Source organism: Schistocerca gregaria, chromosome 1 (assembly GCF_023897955.1).
Source record: "Schistocerca gregaria isolate iqSchGreg1 chromosome 1, iqSchGreg1.2, whole genome shotgun sequence".
NCBI classification, from domain to species: Eukaryota; Metazoa; Arthropoda; class Insecta; order Orthoptera; family Acrididae; genus Schistocerca; species Schistocerca gregaria.
In genome coordinates, this window is record NC_064920.1 from 298,349,260 (window position 1) to 298,363,763 (window position 14,504).

Below are 14,504 nucleotides of genomic sequence, written 5' to 3' on the forward strand. Positions count from 1 at the left end.
TTCTAGAAAAGAAAAGTAGCAACAAATTACATAACTAATGGTTACGGTAAGAATTGTTGGATGTAGGGTTCGCCAGTTATGCAAAACACCGTTTTTTCTAAGTTCCCAAACATGTTTCAGAACCACTGTGCCATCATCAGTGGGTTTACTAAATTATTACAAAATTATGTGGTTATTTAGTTCAAACGACAATCCGTTCTTTTTGTTGATACCTTAAGGCAAGCTAGACTTACATCAGAAGTGGTTTGAATTGCATCCGATTACAGACACAATCTCCGAGTGGCAGACTGGTCGCTGGCAATCACAAGCATATACTAAACAGCCAATATGTTATCACTACGCAGAGTACTGACTGAGAAGGGGACTTGTCTGAAAACAATTGCATTTTACAATTAAAGATGCAGTCTTCATTTGCGAAGTTGCAAATGTTTCAGCCACTCTTCATTGACGTATCATATACCAATTGAATTGGGCTCCCGAGAGCACTGAAGAGATTGAACTCACGGCGCTCTGATTATGGTCAACTTACATTTGGCACGGGGTCTCGTGTAAGGGAAAAGATTGATATTACTGTGTGTCACTCCCGTTCCACTTCTCAGCGATATGAGTTAAATCCCAAACAACTCTCCTTCGTTTGTGGAAAGACACAATACATCCCTAACAGTGATTCACTCACCAGGAATATATGAAACTGATACGGTCACTTTTGTTCGTGACGTATCACACAGTAAAAGCGGGTACTGAGTGTACAGTTGTATCTAGTTCTCCTGCCACGTAAGGGCACCATTCCTTCGTAATTGTGAACAGCAGACATATAGAGCTTAACGACGTTTTAGTACACTCGTAGCGCCACACATGACTCTGTAGGTCTGCAGGAGTACAACACGCGTAGGCTGCTTTGGTGGAGCGCGCAAGCCACACGCGACTCAGCCGTTGCGGTCGTCTGAACTTGCGTGTTGAAACGAGCTGACTAAAAAAGAAGAGTGATTCACGGGAACTTAGGATATTTATAAGGAAAGACACACACCAGATCAGACAAAGGACGGGCTGTTTGAAAAGGCTACTACCTTGTTATGAAACATCAGTGACGTTGGCCGTCGGCATGTTTATAGAGCGCAGTTCGTAGAATCACTGGAAAGAACTTTGTTCGAGTCCCCAGTTAGGTACAAGGTTATAATCTATTTGGAAGCTACACGTGTCGTACACTCCGTTGCAAAGCAAAACATTCCTTCTCAAAAACCTTTAAAAATTTCCTGAAAACAGCATGGCAACAACCTAACTTAAAAATCCGGAACTTAATTAAAAATAGTTATAGATAAGATCTGCTCGTAAAAGAAACAATTTTCACGCACTTCTATTGAATGCTTTTGGGGTAAAACAGAGACTGATACAAACTAGTTAGCGAAAACTCTTTGGAATTATGTATTGATAGTTACTTCGCTCTCATGAAATAATTCAGTAATAGGTAACTGAACTGAAAATAATTTACGAGGAAGAAGAGTGTCAAAGAATAAGTCGCTTACATCGTACGCAGATATCAAGGACCTCAATTCCACAACTCTATAAAGCCTAATCCGCAGTTACAGGTGGAAAGATATAGTAACTTGCGCAGCCAGATAAATACACGCCACCAACATGCGAAAGATATTTCCTTGAACGGTTGCATGCCTTTCGTGAATGTCTGAGGCAGATACCACTACACAGTGGAATCACATAAATAAGTTGAAACACTCAAGTTGGAAACTTCTATAGACTAACATCACCTGAATAGAAATGTCCAATAGCAAATCAAGGACAATCGACTTAATTTTGCACGAATCTCAAGTCTGCCACTGGCCATCATACTAGACTAGGGTAGTATTTAAGATGACTGTTTTGTAGCGGATTTAGACACAGTGACTTTCGCTGGGTTCGTGAGAAAATGACGAAGCCATAGCGATGGCTCAGTAGAGGAATGAAAAAGACTGCAGTCACATTCCTAAGATGAATGGACATCAATATTTGGGTCCTTTGTGCATTTTTCTAAAAAGCTTCGGGTGAATACCACGACTCATCCCTCAACAAGAACATCGCCCGTTTCTTCCTTTCAACTACACACTAAATGAGTTCTGCAATAAATTTCAGCTAGTAACAGCGAATACTCTGTTCAAAAATCACAAGAGAAGAAGTATGTATACTGCAAAAGGCCGGGTGATACGGAAAGATTTCACATAGATTCAAACATGGTCAGACAGAGATTCCGAAATCAGATACTGGATTGTAAGGCTTACCCAGGAGCAGATACAGATTCAGATCACACTGTAATAGCGATGAAGAGTAGACTGAAGTTTAAGAGACTAGTCAGGAAGAATCAATACGCAGACAAGTGGAATAAAGAAATACTAAGGAATGACGAAATACGCTGGAAGTTCTCCAAGGCAACAAGGAGTAGCTCAGTAGACAGTACAATTGAAGAGGAGTGGACATCTCTAAAAAGGGAACTCACAGAAGTTGGAAAGAAAAACATAGGTACTAAGAAGACAACCACGAAAAAACCATGGTTAACAGAAGAAATACTTCAGCTGATGGACGAAAGAAGGAAGTACAAAAAAGTTCAGGGAAAATAAGGAATACAGAATCATAAGTCCCCGAGGGGTGAAAAAATAGGAATTGCAGGGAAGCAAAGACGAAATGGCTGCATGACAAGTGTGTGGAAATCGAAAAAGAAATGATTTTCGGGAGGACTGATCGAGCGTATAGGTAAGTCAAATCAACCTTCGATCAAATTAAAAGCATGGGTGGTAACATTAAGAGTGCACCAGGAATTCCGCTGTTAAATCCAGAGGAGAGAACGGGTAGGTGGAAAGAGAGCGTTGAAGGCCTCTGTAAGGGGGAAGATTTGTCTGGTGTGATAGAAGAAGAAACAGGATTCGATTTAAAAGAGATGGAGGATCCAGTATTAGAATTTAAGAAAGCTTTGGACGACGTAAGATCAAATAAGGCAGAAGGGATATATAACATTTCATCAGAATTTCTAAAATGATTAGAGGAAGCGGCAACAAAACGTATATTCACGTTGGTGTGTAGAATGTATGAGTCTGGCAATATACCGTCAGACTTTCAGAAAAATATAGTCCAAACAGTTCCGAAGACTGAAAGAGCTATCAAGTGAGAGAATTATCGCACTATCAGCTTAACAACTCATGCATCCAAGTTGCTAATAAGAATAATATACAGAAGAAGGAGAAAATAAAATTGGGGATGTGTTAGATGACCATCAGATCGGCTTTAGGAAAGGTAAAGGCACCACAGAGGCAATTCTGACGTTGCGATTGGTAATGGCAGCAAGACTAAAGAAAAATCAAGACTCGGTCATAGGATTTGTCGACCTCGAGAAAGCCTTCGACAATGTAAAATGGTGCAAGATGTCCAAAATTCTGAGAAAAAACAGGGGTAAGCAATTGGGAGTGACGAGTAATATACAACATGTACAAGAACCAAGAGGGAATAAGTGTGAACGACCAAGAACGAAGCGCTCTGATACAAACGGATGTAAGATAGGGATGTAGTCTTTCGTCCCTACTGTTCAATCTGTACATTGAAGAAGCGATGATGGAAGTAAAAGGAAGGTTCAGAAGTGGAATTAAAATTCAAGGTGAAAGAGTATCAATGATACGTTTCACTGATGACATTGCTATCCTAAGTGAAAGCGAAGAAGAATTACATGATCTGGTGAACGAAATGGAGAGTCTAATGAGTACATTATGTGGATTGAGAATAAATCGACGGAAGAAAAAAGGTATGAGAAATAGCAGAAACGAGAACAGCCAGAACCTTAACATCAGGATTGATCGTCAGGAAGTAGATGAAGTTAAGGAATTCTGCTACCTAGGGAGCAAAATAACCAATGGCTGACGGAGCAAGGACATCAAAAGCAGATTAGCACTGGCAAAAAGGGCATTTATTACAGAATTCAATCAGTCGTTCTCCTCTCTGATCACTACTACCAACCCCAGGGTGTCCCATTACCCTTTCTTCTACTCATTTTCCTACAGCCGCATTCCAGTCCCCCGTGAGTATTAGATTTTTATCTCTCTTTACGTACTGGATTACCCGTTCAATATCCTCACATAATTTTTCTCTTGTTCTTCACTTGCGACGTTGGCATGTAAAACTACAATATTTTAGCGGTGTTGGTTTATTGCCGATTCCGGTGAGAACAATCCTATCACTGAAATGTTCACAGTAATTCACTATCTACCCTACCTTCCTGTTCATAACGAATTCCACTGTCGATACACCATTTTCTGCTCCTGTTGATGTTACCCTATACTTATCTGACCAGAAATCCTTGCCCTCTTTCCATTTCACTTCACTGACCATTGACCATTGCCTTAGCATTTCGCTTTTTAGATTTTCTACCACATTCGATCTTCTGCGATCCACGTCCCACCTCGTAGAACGTTATCCTTTGTTTGTTTATTCAAACTTTTTCTCGTGGTTCCCTCCCGTTTACAGTCCCCTCCAGGAAATCCGAATGGGGACTGGTCCGGAATCTTCTGCGAATGGAGAGATTATTATCATGACACTTTTTCAGTTACAGGCCACACGTTACTCGTTTTTAATGCAGTAGCTCCATTGCCTTCTGCATCCTTATATCATTGCTGATTCTTCCGCCTTTAAGGGCAGTTTCTCACTCCGAGGATAAGAGAGTGCACTGAATCTCTGCCCGCATCTCCGCCCTGTTTGACAAGGTTGCTGGCAGGATGAGTGTCATTTTTATGCTAGAAGTCATCGGCCGCCATTGTTGAAGAATTTTATTCAAGATGCAAGCAGTGGCAGAGGACGCTTTGATAACTAATCGAAGTCGCTAGCCCTAGACCACGTGTACTCTGATTTGTCTTGTCTTCCTGGTCTTTACGAGAGATATGTGTTGGTAGCGGTAGGACCTTTCAGCACTGTGGCGCAAATACCTATTTTTAAGTTTCTCATTAGTGTTTCACGAAAAGAATTATGTCTTTCCTCCAGAAGGTCCCATTTGAGTTCACGAAGCACCTCCGTAGTACTCGAGTGTTCATCGAACTTACCGCTAACAAATCTAGCAACATTCCTCAGAATTACTTGCTTGTCTTCCTTCAACCCGTGATGGTGGGGATCCTGAAAACTCGAGCAGTGTTCAAGAATGGGTCACACAAGAGCTCTGTACGCGGTTTCCTTTATAGATGAGGTGCATTTCCCGGCGATCCTCCTAATAAACCGATCTCGACCATTTGCCTTCCGTATAAACGACCTTACCTGCTTGTTCCATTTCATGTCTCTTTGTAACGTTGCACCGGGATATTTAATCAATGAGACTGCGTATGGCAGCACACCACTAACACTCTTTTCTAACACTGTAGCACTGTTGTTCCTACTCATCTGCATTAATTTACATTTTAACACAGAGCAAGGTGCTTCAAGTTCCTTATTTCATTCACGTAGAAGAAATAATCTAGTAAATTCCTGTCAGCCTTTTTGAACTAGCCTTTGGATAATGTTGGAATTAAATTTCATGGACACTTCTTTGAGAATGCGGTGGTGTTGGGGCCAAATGTAAATGTAGCTTACTGGAAGAAGCCGTCACCAGTGCCTTCAGTCATTCCCAATGTGTTGTATCTACGCCAGCGAACATCAGTTGTGATGTTAAACTACCTGCAATGTCAGTGTTACATCAGTACCTTATCCGAACTCCCACATTAAGTTGCATTCACGTTGGGTGATTTATCACCGAACGACGTAGCATAAGCAGCAGTAGCAACATCAGCAGAGTGAGCTCATTAGCTGAAATACCACAGCAAATCTCATTCGCAGTTTTCTCCTGAACTCAGAATCAACGTACTGTCGACATTACAAGCATCGTCCATCTATCGCATCTACAGTTTCAATCCATTGCACACAGAAAATTTCGTTTAAGTTCATGGTTAGTCAAAAAAATTTCATTCCGTAGCATGTTACACCGAGAGCTTAGTTGATGACGCATGTCACCCACATATACATATACATCTACATGGATACTCTGAATTCGACACTTAAGTGCTTGGCAGAAAGTTCATCGAACCACTTTCATAATAACTTTTTATTATTCCAGTCTCGAACAGCGCGCGGAAAAAACGAATGCCAATATCTTTCCGGACAAGCTCTGATTTCCCTTATTTTGTTATGATGGTTGTTCCTCCCTATGTGGGTCTGTTTCAACAAAATATTTTTGCGTTCGGAGGAGAAAGTTGGTGATCGAAATTTCGTGAGAAGATTCCACAGCAACGAAAAACGGGTTTGTTTCAATGATGTCCACACCAAAATGTCAGTAACACTCTCTCACCTATTTCTCGGTAATACAAAACGTGCTGCTCTTCTTTCAAAATTCCAGATGTATTCCGTTGCAGGAATGGACTCCATGAAGATTTAAAACAAGTGTCAATAGATGTGGACGAATGGCGGATAGCAGCAATGGACAGAGTACAGGGGAGGAGGCAACTTTTGATGCGTGCGGTCCACTGGGCCTCATCACGTAGTAGTAGTAGTAGTAGTAGTAGATGTACTCTGTTAATCCCACCTGGTGAGGATCCCTCATCGCTCAGCAGTACTCCGAAAGAGGACGGACAAGGGTAGTGTAGGCAAGCTGCGAAGTGCTCTGCCAATAAAACGCAGTCTTTGCTTCGCGTTTTCCACATTTTCTATGTGTGTTTTCCAATTTACGTTGTTCGCAATTATAATTAAGGCCTCTAGATTTGACTGATTTACCGTGTAACCGAAGTTTAACGGATTCTTTTCAGCACTCATGTGAATGACCTCACACTTTTCATTATTTGGGGTCAGTTGCCAATTTTCACACCATACAGGTATCTCTTCAAAGTCGTTTTCCAATTTGTTTTGATCTTTTGTTGACTGTACTAGGCGATATACGACAACATCTTCTGAAAACAACCGAAGGCTGTTGCTCGGATTGTCTCCTAAATCTATTGTATAGATAAGAAACAGCAAAGGGCCTATAACATTACCTTGGGGAAAGCCAGAAATCACTTCTATTATACACGATGATTTTCCGTTGAATACTATGAACTATGAGCCCTCTGACAGGAATCTGACAGGACTAATTGAGACGATGTTTCCATGACAACGAAGTTTGACTACAAGCCGCTTGTGAGGTACAGTGTCAAAAGCCTTCTGGAAATCTAGAAATACGGAATCAATTTGAAATCCCTTGCCACTATCACTCACACTTCATGTGAGTAAAGAGCTACATGTGGTTCTTAAGAACGATGTTTTCTAAATCCGTATTGACTGTCTGCCGATAGACTGTTTTCTTCGAGGTAATTCACTCATAAGGGTGGAACACAATATATGTTCCAAAATCCTGTAGCGTTAATGATCCTCACCTGCAATTTAGTGGATTACTCCTACTACCTTTCTTGAATATTTGTGTGAGCTGCGAACCTTTCCAGCTCTTAGGTGCGGATCTTTCGTCGAGCGAACGGTTGTATATGATTTTTAAGTAGGGAGCTACAGCATCAGCATCCTCTGAAAGGTACCTAACTGGCATACAGTCTGCATCGGAAAACTTGCTTTTATCAAGTAATTTAAGTTGCTTCACTACTCCGAGGATATGTACCTCTAATTACTCATGTTGGCACCTGTTCTCGATCCGAATTCTGGAATATTTATATCCTCTTCTTTGGTGAAGGGATTTCGGAAGGCCGAGTTTAGTAGTACTTTAGCAGCACTTTCATAAATAGTATTTCCATAGCTATCGCCTTGAGAAGACATTGATTGTGGCTTGCCGCTAACGCACGACGAGTATGTCTTTGAATTTTTTTGTCAGGTTTCGAAACAAAGTTTCGTTCTGGAAAGTACTATAAGCATCTCGCATTGAAGTCAGCGCTAAATTTCGAGCTTCTTTAAAAGACAGCCAACCTTGGAGATTTTGTGTACGTTTCGATTTGGCATGCTTTTTTCGTTGTTTTTGCAACAGTGTTCTGATCTGTTTTATCTGCCAAGGGGGATCAGCTCCGAAACTTGTTAACTTATTTGGTATAAATCTCTCAATTACTGACGATACTATTTCTTTGAAATCAAGCCACATCTAGTCTACACTTACCAGTACATTGGGAAGGATTGGAGATTGTCTCTCAGGAAGGCGTCAACCGAATTTTTATCTGCTTTATTAAATACGAATATTTTTCGTTTATTTTTGGGCGATTTGAGAGTTTTAACTTTCAGTGTCGCTACTACTACGACGACCCTGTATTCACTAATCCCTGTATCCGTTTTGATTCTCATTATTAGCTCAGGATTATTTGTTGCTAAGAGGTCAAGTGTGTTCTCAGAAGCATTTACTAAACGAGTCGGCTCATTAACCAACAGCTGGAAATAAGTTTCAGGGAAAACCTTATTCACGAGTCGTATCCATTTCTTGCTCTCGCTGTGGAAACCTAACCTTATTGCTCTTCTTTACTTAGGACATGAATTTGATCATTTGTTTGTGTGATGTTCAGTCATACACTGAAAAGAGAATTTTATACTTGAAAGCGGACATGATTAAGGGCCGACCGCTGTGGCCGATTGGTTCTAGGCGCTTCAGTCCGGAACCGCGCTGCTGCTACGGTTGCAGGTTCGAATCCTGCGTCGGGCATGGATGTATGCGACGTCCTTAGGTTAGTTAGGTTTAAGTAGTTCTAAGTCTAGGGGACTGATGACCTCAGACGTTAAGTGCCATAGTGCTTAGAGCCATTTGAACCATGATTAAGGAACAGAACATGAAGGGTCAGAAAATGAGGAAAGTGAATCACAGGAAGATGTACAGCACTATTTCTCCCAGTATTTCACGAAACTGTAGACTTTCGAGCAGAGCCATAGCTTATGGCTGTTGCTAAATCGTTGTTTCTTGCGTATCCCTTGCACTCGCACCGCACGAGTCAAATGTCACGTGGTTGTTCGAATAAGCTCGGTACGGTATCGAAGGCTGCGGTGGTCAGCGTAATGTCGAGCCCGTTCGAACTCTAGTATCGTTTGCCCAGCCGTACCCTTTACAAGTCGATGCTGACCATATTTAAAGCAGAGTCGACTAACAGTTGTGTCATCTGTTTCTTTCACAGATTCATGCAGCCCAAAGCTAAATGAATTGTGAATATTTATGACACAAATCGAAACAGGTGGCAAATAAAGTTTTATTTTATCAGCAATTCTTGATTGTACATAAATATGACTTTCTGAAAATATTGAACGGTTGAGTCACAACCCAGGTACAAAACTTGAAGGCTTTACGTTTGATAACTAATGCTACGAACACACTGAGCTCGTCGAACATTATTGATGATAAAAATCGCTGAACTCATCACAGTCTTCGCGACCAGTTAATGTGACTGGTCTGTGAAAATGGAATTTCATACATCCCCTATGGCGTCAGACTGAACATAAAAAGAGACAACTCTTCCCTTGTACCAATGTGTCAAAAGCTGTTTATTATTTCAAGAATACCGGTCTCCGATATAGTGTGACATGTTCAGACATACTCATAGTACACAGTTCCCATCTTACAGAAACAAAGAAACACTGCCAGCTGTTTCTATGTTGTTGTTGTTTTTGCCACAGTCGTAAAGGAGGGAAGTGGCGTGCACCATCCATTTTTTTGTGAAGTGAGTTACATTTTAACTGTGTGTTATAGCATTTTAGCTGTTTTTGTGTCGTAAATCGAGAGGCAGAGATTTGGGATGAGATCAGGATGTGCCTCAATAAGCGTGGAAAATTAAAAATTTTCTTAAAACCGTATTCGGCCTGGCGCATTAAGCTGTTCGAGTATGTGTGTTTAGACTAGGTATATGTAGAGTCTGTCCAATCACATACTGCTCATCACGCTTCTCGCGACGACCAGTGTCGCCGGAAAACGTCAATTTTTTTCCAGCAACAATTAATATCATTTGTAAAGCGTAATTGTTCGTATCCATTCGATAGAGCGGTCCGAAATTAGTGTAGTGCGATATTCCTTTTTCAGTATGTACTATCAGGGACTGTAAAACAGAAAGAATAATCAGTATTCCCGCAGCGACCACCGCTGACTGCTAACGCCATGCAGACTCTGCTAGAGTACTTTCGGTTTACTGGCCCTATTACGGTAATACATATGCTACAGTTACTAGCGCTCATCAAGTGCGGTTCTTTGTTAATGTGGGGGTCGGTATTGTTGGAGACTGTTTAACTGGGCCGTATCTGCTACCTAGGTCATTAAAAGGCAGGCACTATTACAATTTTCTCACTAGAGACAACGCATGTGGTTCCAACATGACGGGGCGCCGGCACATTTCAATCGTCGTGTGCGTCGATTCCTGGACCGACGGTTCCCAGAAACGTGGATTGGCTGAGGTGGTCCTGTAGCATGGCCTGCTCGATCACCAGAAATGTCCCCTCTGGACTTTTTTGTTGGTTTAATTAATTTGTCGCCAGAGAAATCTTCCTGTACCGGTTTAAATACTCCTCATAGGGAAAAATTACATTACGGAAAAATATTTGTTTTGATGTCTCCTACAACCTCCTAGAGTTTGTCGGTTTAAATACTTTTCATCCTGTATACAGACACCGGCACCTATTAACTTTGACGCTCCGTAGTGTCTTTGTATTACGTTTCAGAACATGAGTTCCTACGTAAAACTGATCTCCTAAAGTGCCCTCTACAACCTTTAGAAATGTGTAACATGAAATATGAAACACGGTGTAGCTTACACCGAGCGAGGTGGCGCAGTGGTAGCACACTGGACTCGCATTCGGGAGGACGAAGGTTCAATCCCGCGTCCGGCCATCCTGATTTAGGTTTTCCGTGATTTCCCTAAATCGCTCCAGGCAAATGCTGGAATGGTTCCTTTGAAGGGGCAGTTATTTTGCTGCCCAAATGGTAAAACGTATCTACTACTTTAAGTGTCTCATTTCATAATTTAATTCCTCAACATGTAACCTCCACCTCACTTATGGACCTTAATGACAGTGAAAAATCAAACTGCGTTTACATAATGGAAATTTGGGAAAAGCAGTCGTCACCGAAGTTAATCTGTCGGTAAAGAGGGAGGAAGGGCCACATCTAAATGAAAGGAAAATGCAATGAAACTGGTGGAAATTAATTTTGAAAATGGGTAAAGTTAATAAAGAAAGTAAATGTCCGGTTGTTACGTTAACAATTAACTGGCGTTAGTTAGATATTAGAGATTTGGGGAAAATTACGGTCGTCAGTCCTACTATAGTAACTGCAAAAGAAAGGTTAATGCACATATAATTAGCACCAAAAGCGTGGCAACTGAATGTTGACACGTGTTGTGTGAAAACTGAATGTAATAAAATTCGCTACACTCTGACTTAATTTAGCAAAAGAATTACTAAAACCGGAAAATTGTAAGTTAAGCTAGTGGCTGAATTTAATATTGAACTTTGTTTCTGAAGCTCTACGGTATTAAATAGAATAAGGTTAGTCTTGGGCTTTGAAAGGGCCGACTTCCTTCCCCATCCTTCCCTAATCCGATGAGACCGATGAACTCGCTGTTTGGTCTCTTCCCCCAAAACAACCCAACCCACGCCCTAGATTAGCTGTAAGATAGGTTACTGTGTCACTACGTTGTAAGTAGGCTGTTTACGTTTTCTTATTGGCAACGCCGCTTAGCGCTCGGTATGAAAAATCACTGGCTGTGCTGTGCGCAGTGTGTGTTTAGTTTGCATTGTTGTCTGCCATTGTAGTGTTGAGCAGCGGCAGCTGGATGCTAACAGCGCGTAGCGTTGCGCAGTTGGAGGTGAGCCGCCAGCAGTGGTGGACGTGGGGAGAGAGATGGCGGAGTTTTGAAATTTGTAAGAGCTGGTGTCATGAACTGCTATATATATTATGACTAGTGAGGTAAATACATTGTTTGTTCTCTATTAAAATCTTTCATTTGCTAACTATGCCTATCAGTAGTTAGTGCCTTCAGTAGTTTGAATCTTTTATTTAGCTGGCAGTAGTGGCGCTCGCTGTATTGCAGTAGCTTGAGTAACGAAGATTTTTGTGAGGTAAGTGATTTGTGAAACGTATAGCTTAATGCTAGTCAGGGCCATTCTTTCGTAGGGACTTTTGGAAGTCAGATTGCGTTGCGCTAAAAACTATTGTGTGTCAGTTTAATCACAGTCGTGTATAAATTTTTCAAAGGGGACGTTTCACGCTTAGCGCTCGGTATGAAAAATCACTGGCTGTGCTGTGCGCAGTATGTGTTTAGTTTGCATTGTTGTCTGCCATTGTAGTGTTGAGCAGCGGCAGCTGGATGTTAACAGCGCGTAGCGTTGCGCAGTTGGAGGTGAGCCGCCAGCAGTGGTGGACGTGGGGAGAGAGATGGCGGAGTTTTCAAATTTGTAAGAGCTGGTGTCATGAACTGCTATATATATTATGACTAGTGAGGTAAATACATTGTTTGTTCTTTATTAAAATCTTTCATTTGCTAACTATGCCTATCAGTAGTTAGTGCCTTCAGCAGTTTGAATCTTTTATTTAGCTGGCAGTAGTGGCGCTCGCTGTATTGCAGTAGCTTGAGTATCGAAGATTTTTGTGAGGTAAGTAATTTGTGAAACGTATAGGTTAATGTTAGTCAGGGCCATTCTTTCGTAGGGATTTTTGAAAGTCAGATTGCGTTGCGCTAAAAAATATTGTGTTTCAGTTTAAGCACAGTCTTGTATAAATTTTCTAAGGGGACGTTTCATAACGTATATGGCCTGAATACGGACCACATTACGTGAAACCGGTTATCTTGACTGACATACGGGAAAGGTTGTCTCTTCACAACTCCTCCTTGAGCGGGTGAGCGTCGTCGCGGCGGCGCCAGTGCTGGGCGACCATGTGGGCGCACTTCTCGCCGATCATGATTGCCGGCACGTTGGTGTTGCAGCGCACGATCAGCGGCATGACGGACGCGTCGGCGACGCGCAGGTTGCGCACGCCGTGGACGCGCAGCTGCGGGTCGACGACGGCGTCGGCGTCGCCGGCCGGCCCCATCTTGGCGGTGCCCACCGGGTGGAAGAGCGTGGTCGCGAGGTGCGGCAGCGCGCAGCGCCAGTAGTCCTCCGTCAGCGGCGGCCGGTCGGCGCACGCCGCCAGCGGCAGGTCGCGCACCGAGTAGCCGGCGGCGCGCATCGCCCGCGCGGCGCCCACGCGGTGCGCGACCGCGACGCCGGCCACGTGGTTGTCAGGGTCGCGCGGGTCGGCGTAGTAGCCCGCCTGGACGAGCGGCCGCAGGCGCGGGTCGGCGCCGGCCAGACGCACGCGGCCGCGGCTCGTCGGCGCCAGCAGCGCCGGCATCGCCAGCAGCGCGTCGTCGCGCTCCGTCAGCCTCGCCAGGGCCGCCGCCGCCTCCTCGCCGTAGTTGTAGAACGCGGCCAGCGCGCCCGAATGTCCTCTCTCCACGTACGAGTAGTGCATCTGCACGTCCGGGTAGCTCGGCGAGTCCACCTCCGGGAGCCCCACTCGGTTGGGAGGCGCCCGATCCGTCCGGACGAACCCTGTAAACGTGCTGGTCCTGCTGGCCGACAGCAACCCCGTCCTGTTCATCAAGTACTCGAAGGCGGCCTCCTCGAGCGACTTCTTCGGCGGAGGCTCCCTCGTGTAGTAGAGCCCAGTGTAAACCTGGTGATCCTGTAGATTGTATCCGACTTTCAGATCCTTTATCACAGTTATACCGAACTCCTCCAGGTGGTCCTTCGGTCCTATTCCCGAGTGCATCAGTATGTGAGGGGTGTCGATAGCTCCTGCCGAAACGATAACCTCCTTCTTAACTCTAACTTCCTTCAGCTCACCGTTTTTTACAAACTGTACACCGTACGCCGCCTTTGTCTTCGGATCGACGAGCACCTTCGTCGCGTACGCGGACTTGGCGACTTGCAGGTTCTCCCTGTCCTTGGCTGGCGCTAGGTACCCGCGAGCGGCACTCCACCTGGTGCCGTTTTCGATGTTGCAAGGTACGTGCCCGAACCCCAGGTTCGGCTCGGCGCTGTAGTCCTGGATAATGTTGAATCCCAGCTCTCGGACAGCCTCTTCCAGAGCGACCGTGTAGGGAAGTGGGGACTCCGACTTCGTAGCCCGGATGGCACCGTCGCGGCCGTGGACTGACTCGGTGTGCGGCCGCCTCTGCAGCTCCTTCTCGTCGAAGGCCTCCAGCTTCTTGAAGAACGGGAGCACGTCCCGGTACGCCCAGCCGTCGTTGCCCAGCGCGGCCCAGGCGTCGTAGTCCTGAGGGCTGCCGCGGATGTGGATCATGGCGTGGAGCGCGCTGGTGCCCCCCAGAGCCTTGCCGCGCGGCATCGGGCAGCGCCCGCCCTTGAACGCCAGGCACGACCGCCCGTCTGGCTCGGTCAGGTAGGCCCAGTCCACCTGCAACGCGACGAAGCCTCGTACAACAGGGCAGCCGCACCTCCTGAACACTTGGGTCAGGTGAGTTGTTTGTTGACAGCTCCGTGTGTCGTTTCCTGATGCTCTAGTCCACTACCTTATCCCT

At 44.3% G+C, this 14,504-nt stretch overlaps 1 protein-coding gene across 1 annotated transcript in view; it reads right to left on the minus strand.

The window, feature by feature from the left end:
• Positions 1 to 9,163: 9,163 nt before the first annotated feature.
• The window catches only part of LOC126341869 (glucose dehydrogenase [FAD, quinone]-like), a 29,794-nt gene continuing 24,453 nt past the window's right edge, over positions 9,164 to 14,504 (minus strand). The window contains exon 3 of the mRNA XM_050001808.1: positions 9,164 to 14,380. Within this exon, the coding sequence (XP_049857765.1) occupies positions 12,794 to 14,380 (1,587 nt within the window). The 3' untranslated portion in view covers positions 9,164 to 12,793. The remainder of the gene's footprint in view (positions 14,381 to 14,504) is intronic.